The sequence below is a fragment of the Cygnus atratus genome, chromosome 5 (genome assembly GCF_013377495.2).
Source record: "Cygnus atratus isolate AKBS03 ecotype Queensland, Australia chromosome 5, CAtr_DNAZoo_HiC_assembly, whole genome shotgun sequence".
NCBI lineage: Eukaryota > Metazoa > Chordata > Aves > Anseriformes > Anatidae > Cygnus > Cygnus atratus.
Window position 1 is genome coordinate 27,673,101 of NC_066366.1, and position 17,198 is coordinate 27,690,298.

A 17,198-nucleotide genomic window follows, 5' to 3' on the forward strand; every position below is an offset into this window, starting at 1 on the left:
GCTTTTGTTGTAGATACCACTCGGAGCAGGCGGGAGACTGAAGTAGCTGGCAGAGATTACCATTTCATTTCCCGACAAGCATTTGAGAATGACATAGCTGCAGGGAAGTTTATTGAATATGGAGAATTTGAAAAGAACCTCTATGGTACCAGCATAGACTCAGTGCGGCAAGTAATCAACTCTGGCAAGATATGCCTTTTAAATCTTCATACCCAGGTATAGCAAAAGCTGTTGTCTGTTGTGCTTTAATTCTCGCAGCTACTATGAAAATCTAAAAGCTATAGTAGGTTTGTGTAACCTTAGTCTGTTCAAGGTCTATTTCCATGTTTATTCCAAGTTTTTTTTCAGTGATGTTTAGTTGACTCTATTTAGTGCCTGTGTATATTTTCAAACAAGGAACAAGAAGGTTACATTTATAACATCTTCTGTATCTGTGCTAAAGTTAAAAGGGACCTTGGTTTCTAGATATTTCTCACCAAATATCTAAATTGAAAAATTAACTAAGATAAGATTTGTCTCTGTTGCGATTACTCTGGGAGCTCTGAGGTTTTTGAAGACGAAGTTGTTTGTGATTATACTTGGAAACTGCATTTGGGGAATGTGTTTATGCAGTCCTATAGGAGGCAGGGTTAAAGTACATCATATCAACAAAATTGAACAGCTCTCTAATTATGACCTTTTGATTATAGAGAAAGAAGAGACAAACTATGCATGCAGACCTCAACTTTGAAATTTAGGCAAATGTAGGAGGCAAAGTCATGGAACACAGCTGATCTGCTATGACATACTGTATACGTGTGGTCTGCTGCTGTTTCAAGTGCTGTAAGAGATTCCCTAGAATTTAAACATGTCATTAAAGTCTGGTAGTATGGATGCTAGAATAAGCCATCATCAGTTGGGACTGCGATGCTTTGCTAGAATCGCTCATGGGTATCACAAAGCACGTAATAAGTTGAAAATTTTTAATACTTTGAAAATTGACTTGGTCTAATTCTGTGGTTGCAAAATCTATCTCAGAGATAGTAGCTTGTCCCAAGACAGACAGAAGGAAGCTTTTGGAAAAATTAAACTACAGTCAGGTTCTTTTTATTTTCCGTCTCTTGATACACATGTAGCCTGCAAAAAGTATGCTAAGGATGTAGTGTATTTAGTGTCCTGTATTTTAATCTTCAGAACAGGAAAGGATAAATTGAAATTTTCTTGATTGGTATTTAAAGGTTCTTCTCTCAATTAAAAGCTTATACCATTCCCTAGCGTTGTAAGGAAATTTGCTTCAATTTAGGTGACTTTTTTGCTTTTGCATACTGAAAGATGTTCCTTCAGTTGAAGTTAGTCTTGAATGAAAGTAAATGTTTGGGTTCCATAAAGTTAAAAAAAAAAAAAAAAAAAAAAAAAAAAAAGTTGGAATACCAATTTTATAGCCTATGGTTACTAAACTCTGAGTGGTAGTAATGATACTGTTATGGTCAATTGTGCAGAAATTGGTTAGCTGTTCAATAATTAATCCTTTTTCTGCAGTCATTGAAGACACTACGGAATTCTGACTTAAAGCCATACATAATATTTGTTGCACCACCTTCACAAGAGAGATTACGTGCTTTATTGGCCAAAGAAGGGAAAAACCCAAAGGTAATGCATCTAACACCTCTTCTGAAACCTTTATTTTATTTACAGATCTGGAATGTTTTTGGTAAGCAAATTAATACACTGTTTCTTTGGATTTGGGAGATGGTAATGGTACTGATGGTACATGGGGAGTGGTACAGTTAGAGATCTGTTTGCTGCAGGTCAGTAAGCAGACCGTACTCAGAGGGGCACACGGTGCTTTCCTTAACTGAATGTGAGAGGTATGGGGCAAGAAGATCCATTGCTAGTTCAGTTGTCCTGGGTCACAGTGCAGGTCCCTGCATTTGGGTACAAAAATGTGACCCTTTATTTCAAAACTATAGAAATCCAGCTCTGTCTTCAAGTAAATCTTTGAGGAACTCCAAAGAGCATTTTTTTTTCCTTTCGGAATTTATCTGGCCTTGGAAAAGTACTCACTTGAAAATGTATTACGAAACTTTTTAGATAAAAATTTTTTACATTTGATCTTGTAGGCTTACTTTTTGAAGTTTTAGAGTTTTCCAAGATCTCAGCTTAACCAGTTCAGGTGATTTTGTTAAATGAGAAGTTAGTTCTGCAGAGTAGAATTACAAACCACAAATGTATCCAAGATGTCTGAAAGCTCTGAAAAGGTCATTATTGGTTTAAGGGATACAAAGTGCATATTGCTATGATAATGCAGTATGTTAATCGTCAGCCTTCTAACTGGAATCTACCTTACAGTGGGGAGTGGGGAGTACTTTTCCACCCACACAGTGTTAATTTAGCATAATGTCATTCAGACTGAGGAAGAACAGTTCTCACAGCATAACTGCATCTACTCATAAGGACTCCTGATACAGCTGTTGATCAGAAATTGCTTCTCACTCTGTTCTAAGCTGTGTTTTGCCCTCCTTACATGATGCAAGGGTGATGCATGTATTGTATGGATGTAAAATCTAAAAGGGCATTAAAGTCAGAGTCTTAAAACAGGGATTTTTTTTTTCCAGGATTAAAAATAATCGTATTCTCTACGTGGATAAGTTTACTCCTCCTCTCTGCAATCTTCAGTCTTTTCTAGAAGGATGATAGGCATAGTGACCTAATTTTTTGAGCCTCAGTCAGATGCATGTCATAAAAGGAGCAATGTTTTGTCTTCCTCATTTACTTCAGTCTGGGACAGTTGTACTGGAGTGCCACTTGTGGCCAGCCAGAAATCATTGTCTTGAGTGCCCTTGGCTTTAAAATATGTTATGGTTCATTGTAGTCATAAACTTAGCTATAAGTAGCTGATGATGCCATGAAAATTTATGTAGAAAACCTGAGTTGTTGTATTTCCCTACTCTTGTTATGGGGGGAGGTGTACACACATACAATAACTCCCTGTTTTTGATTGCAGCCAGAAGAGCTGAGAGAAATCATAGAGAAGACGAGGGAGATGGAACAAAACAATGGTCACTATTTCGATACAGCAATTGTGAATTCTGATCTTGACAAGGCATATCAAGAGTTACTTCGGTTAATAAACAAACTTGACACAGAGCCCCAGTGGGTACCCTCTACCTGGCTACGATGAGAGAGAATCATTCCAAGGGACAAATGGATTTCGATCTAGTGATCATTCTAAGGGGATCGTACGTAGGTCTGCTCAGTTCTAGTAAAGTGTGTGAGCCCTGTAGACCTCAGTGGCTGCATTCTTTGCAAGTGGAATAGTTTATTATTGGAAAAAAAGTACTAATCAGCTTGAGCTGATTTAACTGATGTAAAGATTGTCCAAATGTTCTTTCTCTGTGGTCTAGAAATGGAGACCTTGTCAGTACTAAGCTTTAGATAGATTTTTCTAGCAACAACTTTTATATAAAAATCCACATTTTTCTACCTAGTCACTCTTAGGAAATCAAAGATTTTAAGTGTGTGTGTGTGTATGTGTATATACAGTCCATGTTGTCACATAGTTATAAATATGAATGTTATTTAACACTTAACTTAATGACTTTGTGGGACATGATGGTAGTTTGAGCGTAATTCTACAGATCCTTGGGCGGAGAAATAATATACACATAAAAAATTTTAACATTAATGACAAATCTCTACTTTCCAAAAAATTGAAAAACAAAGATGCCACTGTTGTGGAGCTGCCCTTTGAGGCTTGAATTTATATTTTAATTCTAAAAAACATTCCACTTTCTAAATAGCACTGTAATTGGAAAATGTGTATAATGTAAATATTTCGATCCTTGTATCTTTTTAGTCAGACTTTTAAAATCAGATTTGACTGCACGTTAATTTTAGGTCCAATCAAAGATGAATATTATATTGATCTTTTAGATTTGATATTTTTATGGAATTTTCTTTAAAACATTGGCTGATTGGAGCCCCTGTTCTCCACAGATCTCTACAGATATTTAGAAAGGCAGAGGTTATATTTTTATGAAAAATATATAGTTATAAAACACTGCTTGGAAGTCAACTTAAGTTCTCATGTTTTATAACAATACTGGCTAAAACAGACTGATATGCTGAACATTGGAAGATAAGTGGGTATTTTAATCTCTGCAAATGGTTTATGGTATGGCTGTTGGTCTAATGGATAACTAACTGGAATTAAAATAGCTGAATGTAGCTACTGCGTTATAAACAAGCGTTGTAATTCACTAGCCTACATGCTGTCCTGCATTTGCTCAGTACTGCAGTAAAAGTATGCATGAAACACTGGTAACTGAAGTCACAAGAATAGAATGCAAGAAAGGGGAATATTTGTAATTGTTAGAACAAAATCTTGAAACAAGTGAACAAAAGGCAAGGTCTGTCTGTATCCTAGTGTGTTTGGCGAAGCAAATGAGAATATCTCTGCATCCTCAAATTCTGAGCTGTGAAGGCTTAACTACAAAGGCTACGCATCTGCAGTAGGGCTGTTCTATTGCTGAAGCTGACTGAGTAGTAGTGTCTCAGCTGTTTTGGTTTTGGGTAGCACAAAGAACCCTGAATGTGAATATCTCTTAATTTTAGCCATGGTGTTTCTGAATTCTTACAGGTAAAACACTGGAGTTAATGTCAATGTGTAGTTCACTCCTGTCTATTGCTGAAGGATTAAAAAGTAGTTGATTTTTTCCATACTGTCTTGCATACATTCTTTCTTCAAGTTTCAATGGAACAAACTCATACCCATAGTTGAATAGAGAACTCCAAGTATACAGCAAATATAAAGAAATTTTCAGATAACTTTCCTAGTTACTGAGTTAACATTGCGCATTGAAAAATTAAAGTATAGAGTGCATTCCTGTCTTGTTAGGAAGCATTTGCAGGTTTAATATTTAGGGCTGAGAAGCAATAAGCAGTTAATGAGGCTAAGTAATGACCCTTCAGAAAAAGTTCAAATCTTTAATATCTTCAGTTTGCTGTTAGAAGTGTTAGTTAAAGTTCTAGCTGTTGGTTTAAGGGCTAGATATTCATGATAATAGCTTTTTGCCTCACATTGCAGGCACATTCTCAGTTTAATAAATTGTTTGAAAACAACACCATTCAGGTATATTGGATAGTGTTTCATAGATGACAAAATATTGTATCAATTCTACCCTTTTTAAAGAAAGATGATTGTAGAAGTATTAGGCTTTTTGGTATTGACTGTTTCATAGTTGGACAAGAAGATGGAAAGCAGTAAAATGTATTCTTTAAGGGTAACCTAGCTCAGCTACATAAGTACTGTCCAAATTCCTGCAGTCACAATCCACTCAAGACAGTTGCTGAACCCCCTTATGTAGTCAGTGTTTATAGCCAGCGTCTTTCAAAGTAAATCATACTGTTAATGTATTTGATGTTCTTCTCCCCAGTTTTTCTGAAATGGTGTACAGAGGCTGCTTTATGCCAATAAGTTTTTGAATGTAGACTTAAGTAATGTTGAAGTTCAGCTCTACTCTCTTAATTCCCAAGGCACGCAGTACTTGCTGATACCCATATAAAGAGGTGCTATGGTAGTTATAACCACTGAGCAATGTACCTGGCGGTCCATTTGCCACCAGTCTGGACCCGGAACTACCTTGTGTAAGAAATGATTCTGCCTTTTTTTTAATGAAGAGTGTGTGTTAATTTCCTTGAGAGTAAAAGAGAATATGCAAACTTCACTGGTGAAACACTCTATCACAAGCTTTGTAGTGAGCTGTGTCAGACTGAAATGAAGGTATCTGCATTTTTACCAGTCCAGATTTAATTAAAAATAAACGTTAGCTGAATTGCATAAATTTTTGAATGTAATTATATGTGACTTTTTAAAATATATGGTGGGGGTTTAATGCCTTAATTAAGGTAACTTTACTGAGACCTGTGGTTAGCCCCACATTGTACTTTTATATGTGTATCTGCACTCTGTATTTTGAGACGTCATGAACTGCACACTAATGTAAAAATGTAAAATATTTCTAGATTTAAAATAAATCACTGTACAATTTTACTATTTCTAGTGGATCTTGGAAGTCGTCTTCCTGCTGTTTTGCTGGATGTGTATGAAAGATACTGTGACCCATTAGTGCCCTAGATGATGTTCTCCTTACCTCTCCCACTGGATACATGGTGTCAGAAGGGAACAGACTGCAGAGAGAAACTGTAGACCTGAGAAGACTGCAATCTCACTGTAGCTTTCTTACTGATGCTGCCTGATCTTCTTAATTTAGTTTAATCCTTGTATTTCTTTGGGGGAAAAAAAATCGTTTCAGCTAAATTCCAAGACTTTATGAAGTTAACATAGTAAGTTTTAGCTGTCCATCAGCTGTCCTGATGTGATCTATTTTCAGAGGGACAAGCCTGTCGTCTTATTTGACAGCCATAGAATTTCATGTCAGATGTCAGTGAGTTCCAGACTTACAAAAATTTTTTGATTGTTGTTTTTTGGATTCATTTGTACTTTATACTACTTTAAAACCATCTTCAGTTGAATTCTACTCCAGCTAAGATAATAAACTGCCGTATGATAAATTCACATCTGCAGAAGAGGAAGGAATGATGCTATTACAAAGGATAGTCCAACAAGGTGCAAAAAAAGAGCTGTTCAAACAGCAAGTACAGCCATCTCGGTAAATCTTAATCTCTGGGAGCCTAAATGAAAATCCTTCCTAGGTTGACTAAATAGTCATTTCATAGAATCATAGAATGTTTTAGGTTGGAAGGAGTGCTTAAGGATCAGTCAGTTCCAACCCCCCTGCCATGGGCAGGACACTTCCCACCAGACCAGGTTGCCCAAAGCCCCATCCAGCCTGGCCTTGAACACCTCCAGGGATGGGGAACCTACAGCTTCTCTGGGCAAACTGCTCCAGAGCCTCACCACCCTGTGAGTAAAGAATTTCCTCATATCTAGTCTAAATCTACCCTTTTGTAGTTTGAAGCCGTTGCCCCTTGTCATATTACTACACTCCCCAACAAAGAGTCGTTCTTCAGCTTTCTTGTAGGCCCCCTTTAGGTACTGGAAGGCCTGGATTTTAGCCAGCACAGTACAAACAAAATAATTCTTAAGGACGACTGTACTTCTTTCCTTTGAGGCAGTAAACATCTGTTAGATACGGATCCTCTTTTCTATCACTACAATAAGAATGTGTGAATACGTTCCTTCCTGTACTTAGCTAAAGCAGGACACAAGGAACAAAGTGGGTGGGGTTCTTGGTCTTTTTTGTTTTTTTGTTTTTAACCAGTTGAATGATGCTGCTCCTGTTGAGGAAAGTATCTGACAGAACACAGGTGGGCTAGGAGGTAAGAGGGTTTGACGGGAGTTCAACACAAAAGCAAGGGGCTCTCTCTTTCAAGCTGGACCAACCTGTATCTTAGGCTAAAGTATGGACTCATTTAGCTGTGCTGCTTTCAGCTTCTAAAGAGGAAAGAAATGGCCTTTTGCTTCATAAAATTGTAAAATGACGTTTAAAAAGGTGCTAATAGAAATATTTTTTCTTGCATTTGCCCTGCATCTGCTGTTAAGTGCTGGATCATGTTTAAAACAAGGTGCTTACGTTGAAGAGTTTATTACTAACAGAATAAATCTATCCCATGGTGCCCACTGCATATGCCAGCTTATTCATCTCTTTCCTAAATTCCTCTAATCACCCTAGAATGCAAAAAAAAAAAAAAAAAAAAAAGCACAAGAATGGACTACTGTATGTCCAACCCTGCTTGCCTGCCTACTTGTGATGAAGATTTAAAGCAACATGGAGCTGGATAGTTTAAAAGAGCTTCTATGTGTTTGTGGCAAGAGGATATGACCTCTCCTTGGCTGTTTATCTAAAGAGGTAAAGGGTAAGTGAATTTGGACACAGGATAAAAGGAGATGTGCCCAGTGCACATTATAAACTGGGGGGTATGGGATGAAGAGAGGGCTATCTTGCAATCAGCATGACAGTTTCCAAGCTTTTAAGACCATCATCTTCTTGCAGCAGGACACAGGCACCACATATTTAACATTTAGAACTTTTACTTGTTTCTAGCACAGAATACACAAATTGGCAGAACCTCTAATTAAAACCACAGATGTTTTAGGCCAGTGGTAACAATCATGCAACAGAAATAAATCATAAAGACTGTGGATTTCATCAACAGGTTAGAAAACTGGAGTTGCGTTTACTTAAATTTGACTTCAGTTGTACCAATACCTGTTTTAAGCAACTTTCAAGTTAATTCACATTTCAGCAGTAAAGAACAGTGCATGTATCTCCCTCCCTAAATAACATTTTCCTCTGCCTGCAGTGGTAAGAGGAATGATTAAAAGGGAATCTGATTAGGCAAATCCAGAGCCACCATGCAAAACAGGTATGGACAATCATTCCTATTAAATGAAGAAACAGATTGAGCACACAACAGAAGGCTTTCCTGATAATAAAGCACCTTACTGATCTCTCATTTTCCTCCTATGCTACAGTCAAGTTCCCAGATTTCTAATCTCCCAGGAGAAATCCACAACCCAGTCAACTCAAGACTTATACACCAAATGAGAAGCCACTTAAGTATGATTGAGGCAACATGTCCCAAATTATACTGCAACTGGGCCTTCTGTATTCTGGGTCCCCTGCTCCAAATATAACAACTGCACCAGGTTACTCAAAGAGAAGGTCTTCATCCTTCTCTTCTGCTAAGAGGTTAGCTGGTTCATGTTCCCCACCAGCAGCCCTTCGCAGCTCCCGTTCTTTCTCAGATTTTTCTTTCAGTACTTTTTTCTTTTCCTGGATCTTCTTTAACCTGTGAAGAGAAATTTGGTTTGTCTGTGAAAGCGATGTGATGTTTTCATAAAACAGGCTAGCAGCAAAGATGTCGTACAAGTTGGCTGTGATAAAGCTGCCTGGAAAAGTTCATCAGGAAATGAAAGTCCTGTAATAAGTGACAAAATGCTCTTTTTGCAAGCTGCCACCCTTCAAAAATATTCATCTCTACAGATTAACTCACTTTTTCACCCAAACTCTAAATGACATTTTTTACCTTAAGTACTGCATTATACCACTACTCTGCTTTTCTTGAATGAAGGCAACTTAGCTTTAATTCATTTCAGGTTTGACACCTTAGCTTCATGTAGTGCAGAACACCAGCCTCTGTGACAAGCTGTCCTTAAAGCAGAACACCTCAGTGTACTGTATTCCATCATTCGTGCTGGAGACATAGCTGAAGACAGCTATGTACAACCTAGTGGTAGGGATTCATCTGTAACTCTGCAACCAGTAATTGCAGGTCTACAAGTGCCCAGCTCTGGAAATTCAATGTGCATTAAGAACCAGGTCATACTTAACAGCGTTCACTGCCAGATTTGGCAGTTCTCCTAAGTCCTCTCTGAGGAATGGTCTATTCATCCAGTCTGGTCTTGTTTGAGATAGTTACCTGTAAAATTCCTCTCGTTCTCTTTCATCCAGTTCTGTGATGATATAGGAAAGAGTGCGCTCAATCCTGGGAATAATCACTAAAGAAATATAAACAAGGAAGTTGTTGGACTGCTACTATATTACTCAGAAGTTGTCATAATGCAGTGCACAAATGGTTATTTAAAGTAAATCTAGTAATTCTTTTGGCGAAGGGGAATTGTCTTTCATGGAAGATCACACTATTCCATTAGACAAATATACAAAATCGTTTTCTTCAGTAAGTCCAGGACTAAACTAGGACTCCAAACATCACGGAATCTCTGATAACACATTCTTCTGAAAGATATGCAAAGGAATTGAAAACACTGATTCTTGACTTTTTAATAAGGTCTTTTTTCCCCACTGAACTGGTTAAAAAATAATCCTTCAAAAGATGGGCGAGGTTAGAAGTAAAGCTATATTCATCCATCACATTCTTTCAGAAAATTTTGTTCGATATAGGACTTACACAAAGAATTATGATCTTAGTTGGAAAAAGCCATCAAGGAAACAAATGCTCAAATATACTATCACAGGGGAAGATACAAGACATCAAAAAAAGCTTTAACGCACCAACTGAGCGATTCTGAAAGCCATGTGCCAGAACCACTTTTCCAAAGGAGAAATCTGCTAGCAATGCTGCCAAATTTATTTGGAAGGCCGCAGAAGAAAACTTTTCTACAGTCAAATTTGCTAAGGGATAAGCTGCAGATAAGGCCTGCAAGTTTGAAGTAGATCTATGGAAAAATATACTGAAAGGGATAGTTTAGAATCATCTGCTGAAGTAAGTTATTGCATACATGCAAAATTCCAGCTATCAGCAACTCAGAATGGAACTGGGCTTTTCATTTTTGTTATTTGCAATGTGCTTCATTGTAATGCTCTCTCAAACATTCTTGAACTGGTTTGAAATCCTACTAATGAAATCAGTCAAAAGAAGAGTAGCTTCCAGGACCCAGCTCCCCATCTTGCATGGAGACACAAAAGCATTATGCATCCCAGACAGAAAAACACTCACCATGTTCAATTGCATTCACACGTCTGTTTGTTATTTTGATGGCTTCATCCAAAGTAATAAAGGATGTCTGTGGAACAGGAATAAATAATTAATACATAACAAGACAAACTAGGCATTTCGATGTATTGTGCACACAAAAACAAACAGCACTTGTAAGCCAAAGCTGCTCACTTGATGGAAGCAGAATTGTTTCTGCTAATGTTTGTGCTCTTACTATCACCGGATTACATCTGAACACCGCACATCAGCAGTTTCAAATACCAACTACACCCCATAGCAACTCCACAAAGTTTCTTTATAGGGTTGTAGAGTTCTATGAAGTGGTAGTATAACTGTGTTTTATAGCTGAAAAAGGTTTGCAACTTTGTAGAGCACTGGGACAAAAGGTATATATTACAGCTGAAAGTACTCAGCTACAACCACTGAGACTATGTTACTTTTAATTTCAGAACAGGGAGAAACCAAAGACTCCTCCCCACTCCCCAGCCATTTTTTTCTCCCATCAACCTGTAAGGAGGCCAGTTCCACAAGCAGCTCCACGGCCTTTGCATAGTTTCTCTTCAGCTTAGCCAGCTGTTCTCCACCCCTGGCCAAGCCAGTCAGCTCATAGCCTGAAAAAAAGAAAACGTGAAATTTGTTGCTAATGCTACCATGGTGTTTTCTTTCTAGATAAAAATTAGTACTTTATGAACTACAGGGATACAGATAGCTCAGAAAGTGATAAGCTAAAGTCTTTCCCCATTAACAAATCAATTGTTATAATGGTTTGTGTTACTACAAATCATTGCTGTGCATGTCTATAATAAGATCTATCAGTCTCAAAAACCTGGTAAACAAGCCTTCTCCTAGTTTGAAAAATTCAACAATTTAGAAAATTAAAATCCACTATGACACCTTAATAATCTCTCCATATTAGAGGAACAGGACAAAGCAAAAATAGCTTTGCAAACAGCAAAAGACAGAGGAAATACATTCTCCTATGCCTGTGATGTAAACTGACTTATCAGCAAAGTATGACAAGTATTTTTCTACTAGCACAGAATAGCTACAAGTACATGTAAGATAGCACTTGTTTTGTACTTACTGTCCCCTCCTTCCTGATAGTGCTCAAAAACCGGTAAGGTTACACCTGGCAAAAGTGAGCAAGTACGTGTGTAAGAGACATAAGGTTTTATATTTTTTTTTAATTACAACTCATTTTTACCCCATTTGCTTCTAATAAATTCCATAAGCTCAGAAGCTTTGTTTCCAAAATCTCCCCATATAGCTTGGAAAGATTTAATCATGCTGATTCTTCCACTTTAACATGGAACTTCGAAATTATATTGAGATCATGGAGATCTAGACACATGAAAAATTCAGAGAAGTATTCCATTGTATTCAGTATTCAATTTTATTATGTTACCACTTAGCAATATATTCCCCATGCTTAAGGAATATTTTCAGCATTCAATCTTGATTATTCTTTCCTGTTTTCTTCATAGACAATTACTGATATTTAATTTCTTAAAATTTATTTAATTCTGATACTTAATTTCCTGGTTTTCTGATTTACTTTCAGTAACAGAAATTATGCTTTATTTGAAAATCTAAAAATTGGACTACAGTTTACGTACACTTGTTTCATCTTATGAAATGAGGGTAAACGACTAAACATAGATATCTTCTGTATCTGAAAAATCTTAGTAAGTTAGAAACGTTCCTTCTGTGACATTAATAAGAGGAATAAGAGGAGATGGTGTTTGGAAACACTCCTGCATATTTCAGTCACCTCCCATGATTCCCTTGAAAGTTGAAATACCCATACTCTAGAGAAGAGTCACCTGCTACATTGTCCTTCTTAGCTCTGATCTTGACTTGAGCTTTGTTCACATTTTGGATCACAGTGGTACTGTGAGGAAGAAAACATACATCTTAATCATGAGCACTGAAGTGGTTCATTAATTCACCATTATAGGCAACGTGAAGTAGTTATCAAATAGCTGTAATGATTTGGAAATTATTTTTAGTTCAGTACTCTGTGCAGTTAATTGCACAGTCTTCAAAGCTAACACAGAAGCTTTCAAAGAAACAGTTTTCCAGCAATGTCTGGAAATGTAAAAGAAACAGACTCTGAAATGTAACTCTGGAAATGTTTTAGGCTAAGTATACAAAGCATACCTAAAAACTAGCCAGTTATCTGGCAAATGACTTTAAAATATTTCAGTAACGTTGAGTCTAATCAACCTGTGCAATTCTCTTCCCACTAAAAGCAAAGGAATTTCAAGGCTTTAATGTAGACCAAGGCCACAACACTCTGTTTTTATGAGTTCATATTTATTTGTTCTTTCAGAACAGTAAATGAGTTTGTTTACCCGCTAGCTCTTACCGTGTTAACGAACTTAAGCTTGTACAATTCATCTTGAAGGATTCTAAAGCGTCTTAAGGTCTTCCAAGAACAGGTCACTGTAGCCAACTCTTCCACTATAGTACAATTTACTTTCAGGGTGGAATCTAACTATTGTTTATACCTAAATACTGCCTGGCTAAGGCAGGAAATAGCACCACATCCAAATGCGAGTAAAAAGGCTTTCATGGATGCTGTGCACCTCCAGCAGCACACAGGTTACTACTGCATCCGATCGCTTAGCTCTTCCCCATTAATTGGTGGTACCATCAGCTGAATCATTAACACTACAAGAGCTACATTTGGATGAAGTACACAAACAGCCTAGTTAGAATTGTAATTTATTAAAATGCACTTAAAAATAACGCACTGGAGGAAAAAGCTGTCTCCCCTCTCACATACAGCCCTCACTAGCCCTAGTGAGGCAAGAGGTCGTGAGACAGGATGCTGAAACACTGAGCAGAATCTCCAAATGGCTTACTGGGAAACAATACCACATATGGGATCCTGTCCTCAAGTCCACAACAAAAATCAAAATAATACATAATCCAACACTCTGATATACAGTCTTGTATACCTATGTTTTAGCTTCCAAGTTGCAAAAAACAACTTCTCAAGTCAAGGGTCTGTGCATAATTTGTATGTAAATTCTGTTAATTTTTCAGCTTCCTTTTTTATGCATTTTCATCACACAAGTTCTCTCTCTCCTGCAGTGATGTTTCTCACCTTTATTTGATGGAATTCAGTTCAGCCTGTCCTACCTTGCCCACTGCCTTTTTTCTTTTAAAAAGTGTGTTTAAGAATTTTACTTATTTCCAGAAGAGAAATCAACAGTTTGTTGATCACACTTTCCCAGGGGTAGGATACCCATGAGACCAGCAATCCTCACCTGAAATCTCCTGCTGTAAACTTTGCCTCAGCAAGTGAAAAGGCAGCTTCTCTCATCACCTCACCCATCAGCAACTTAGTCTGTTAAAAAAAAAAAAAAAAAGAGGCAGCAAATAAAAGGTATATTACTCTTTTTCCAGGATGAATAACTAACAGCATAAAGAAAACAATGAGAAATTTAAGAGAGTAAAAAGGAGAAAATCTGATATCTCTGTCTCACTCTCAAACTGCAAATTGCAAATCATAATTCCCAGGTGTCTGTTTTAAAAAGAAATACTTCAGCTGTTTCACTCACCCAGTGTAAGAACTCAAAGAAACTGCAAAAGACTCGTCTGTCTCAATAATCATAAAATCCTGCTACATGGGGGTTAAATTGCAACAATAAAGTGTCTCAGCAGGAAATCACTTTTCCTTCATATTGTACTGGACACTATGAGACTTCTGAAGTTGTTTTTCAGCGTACAGGTGTCTGTAACTTTGTGAAGCTGCTCTCTCCTCCTACTCCATTTTTTCTCATTTTTACACATTTCAAGGCCTTGCAGCTAAAAACCACGCTATTGAGAAGCAAGAGCCTTTGTGTCTGTAGACAACTAGATACAGAGTGCCAAGAGCTTGTCTACAGCAAGGTAACAAAACACTACTGCTACCCATAGACATCGTAGCAGTTCCAGCAAAAACAGTACAACTAAAACCTGCCTAGTATGGTAGGAGAGAACAAGCCATATTAGGCTCTGCTGAATATCTTGGATTTGTCAGTCATGTTACAAAGAAAGAAGCAGGACTTGATGTTTCTTCATAAAGGAACAAGGTCCATCTGGACAAAATTTCTTGTCTCTGCTTCCTAGTGTGCCTAGTCATGCCAAAAACATTATAGATCTGCAGCATCCTCTCAGGCCAGATAAAGCAATGAAAGTAGCACTACAGAACATGTTAGATCCACTCATAATGTATTTGGCACCGTCAGAGCAAATTTTCTGTAACCCAGAAGAGATGGTAGGGAACCACAGCCGAGGACTGGTTGGAAAGAGGTGAAGAATATTAACTTTCTGTACCACTGCAGCCAGGAAAACGTAGTTCTGCTCACCTGTCCTCAGAAGCTTCACTTACAAAGAACAGGTTATCTACAATGTTGTCCTACGTTCTAGCCTATCTAGTGAAGTTAGCAGAATGGGAATGCACAACTGACAAACAGATTTCAAATAAAGAGAGACAAAAAAAATCTAATTTACCTACCTCAATAATTTTCTTAAGGATCTGCCTGAATCGAAGTGTCAAAGCATCAGATTTTTTCTTCAAGAGGTTACGACCTGTTTGGGCTCCTTTCAAACGAGCCTTCATGATGGTCTGAGCCCTGTTAAACAAAGGAAGAAATAAAAATGTCCTGCATCATCCAAAGGGATTAGGAAAAAAATTACACATGATTTTCTGACATGGACATGACAGAAAGTATGAAGCAATGAAGAAACATCAACGTGGTACAACAGCAGAGACAATTCAGGATAGAATTTTATTTATTCATTTATTTATTTCCAGTAGCAAACTTCCAGGCTTCTGGTGCAGAATTGGGAACTGAAAAAGGATCCAAACTTTGCTTCCCTCTCTGCTGTCACATATATTTTAATTTGACGAATCTTTTGAACTAAAATTGCAGTAGCTATACTACAAAATCCACTGTGCTAACTTAAGCTACTGCTTTGTATACATAGTAAGTGTGCACGAAGAATGACATTCATGTCTGTACAGAGAAGCCTATACGCTTCCTCTCTGACCTTGGAAAACGTAAGCATAATGAAGATTCTGCCCGTGCAGTGGACACAGTTACTTCCTCACTCTACCGACATGTTATAAGAATAGCTTCATTAATGCCTACAAGATTGTTATAACCGAGAAGCAGATATACTTTATGAATGTTCGTGATAAAAAGACAAAGAACAACAAGGCACCTTAATTTTCACAACAAGCAGGTCACTGTTACCACCTTGAGCTACCTTCTCACTCTGTTCCCTACCTGACCGAGACTGGCTCACTTTCTAGTTCAAGCAAGATTTCACAGGCTCTGTGAGTGCACTAAACAAAGTCCTGTTTACTGTCAAGGAGACCAAGCAGCTTCTGTGAGTGATCATATCCAGCCCAGAAGAGGGTCATACCAGCAAAAGAGAACAAAGCCAAAAACCTTGTAAAATTCAGTCCCGTCAGTTAACAAAAAAATTGTTCTAGAAGAAGGCCATCTTTACTTTTAACATCCTAACTCACATTCCTATCAAAATATCTGCCGCATTATTACTCTATTACCTCATTTGAAACAGGGCTCGTAAATATTAAATCTTTGTACATCACTACCTCCTTGCCACAATGATCTGTCAGCCCACAAAAACAGATACCTTTCAGAAGTGGTTGAGATGCCTCCTCCTCAGACATGTAAATGGCATGACAAGAGCAGTATTGAAGAGCAGGCGACTGGGTGACTTAGTACATGCAGTCATTTATTTCTGAACTGAGGTTCAAAACAGAACCTTTACTACGTAATATATTAATATTTCCATATAAGCTGTTGTTTTGTATGGCCTGAGCTCATTCATGAGGGAATAGTTATTATTTTACGTTTGAGGTTTTCTATCCTGCAAGACATCTTCCTATAAAGATCATATCCAGTCATCAGCCTAATTTTATGCAGGAAGATTTGAAACAGCCTTTCACCCCAAGGCAAAGTCTTTCTGTCCTGGAGAGTCCTGCAGAGGAGCAGCACTATGAAAACTGCATTTTTAATACTTTATCAATTTTAAATGTTCGCATTCATTCAGATGTTGGCTGCTTTCTTAAGCCTGGTCAGGGGACATCTGACTGCATGACAAACGGTTTGCTGTCACAACCTGGAAAATTACTTGACTGTCCACTCACTGCACTTCCTTTTTTTAAAAAAATTCTTTATGGCCAACCTCTTATACAACATCAGTTAAACAGTGAAGGGAAGGTATGGTTTGATTGTGCATTTTTGCTTATGTTTATGTTCTATTTTTAAATCCTGGCTTGCCTAATGGTACGACTGTAACCCCCCCACACCACCACCCTGGAAGCTGCTTATGCCGTGGCTCCGGGTGCCGTGGCAGCCCTCAGATGGCTGACGGCTAATTTTGAGCCGCCGGAGAAGAGAAACCACAGAGGAGGGGATCCAGCCGCGGCCCCACAGCGCGTTTCACCCCAAAACACGGAGGGAGGGAGGGCGGCCCTGCCGGGGGCTCGGCCCGGGCGCTCCCCCCGGCGCTGCCCACCCGCCCCGGGCCCGCCGGGCCACTCACATCCGCGACGGGAAGATCTCGATGCGGTCCTTGCCCGACATGGTGGCGGCGGCGGCGGCGGCGGCGAGCGGGGGCCGCTCCGCCTCTCACCGCCGCGGCCGTCCCGTGACGCGGCCGCGGGCCGAGGGCGGGCGCTGCCGGTGCGGGTGGCGCCGGCGGCCGCCTGC

The 17,198-nt window shown here is 38.5% G+C and overlaps 2 protein-coding genes across 3 annotated transcripts in view; one reads left to right on the top strand and one right to left on the bottom strand.

The window, feature by feature from the left end:
• Window positions 1–6,045, top strand: part of PALS1 (protein associated with LIN7 1, MAGUK p55 family member) — a 51,142-nt gene extending 45,097 nt beyond the window's left edge. For both annotated transcript variants that reach the window (XM_035540026.2, XM_035540027.2), the window contains exons 12-14: window positions 14–216; window positions 1,519–1,629; window positions 2,984–6,045. In XM_035540026.2, the coding sequence (XP_035395919.1) occupies window positions 14–216; window positions 1,519–1,629; window positions 2,984–3,160 (491 nt within the window). In that variant the 3' untranslated portion in view covers window positions 3,161–6,045. The remainder of the gene's footprint in view (window positions 1–13; window positions 217–1,518; window positions 1,630–2,983) is intronic.
• Window positions 6,046–8,014: 1,969 nt separating this feature from the next.
• ATP6V1D (ATPase H+ transporting V1 subunit D) lies at window positions 8,015–17,193 on the bottom strand. Its single transcript, XM_035540028.2, has 9 exons — window positions 17,032–17,193; window positions 14,969–15,086; window positions 13,737–13,816; window positions 12,285–12,352; window positions 11,546–11,590; window positions 10,969–11,072; window positions 10,462–10,528; window positions 9,424–9,502; window positions 8,015–8,793 (listed from the first exon to the last, which is right to left on the bottom strand). The coding sequence occupies exons 1-9, from the start codon at window positions 17,070–17,072 to the stop codon at window positions 8,652–8,654; spliced, it is 744 nt and encodes a 247-aa protein (XP_035395921.1). The 5' UTR covers window positions 17,073–17,193; the 3' UTR covers window positions 8,015–8,651.
• Between the last annotated feature and the right edge of the window lie 5 nt (window positions 17,194–17,198).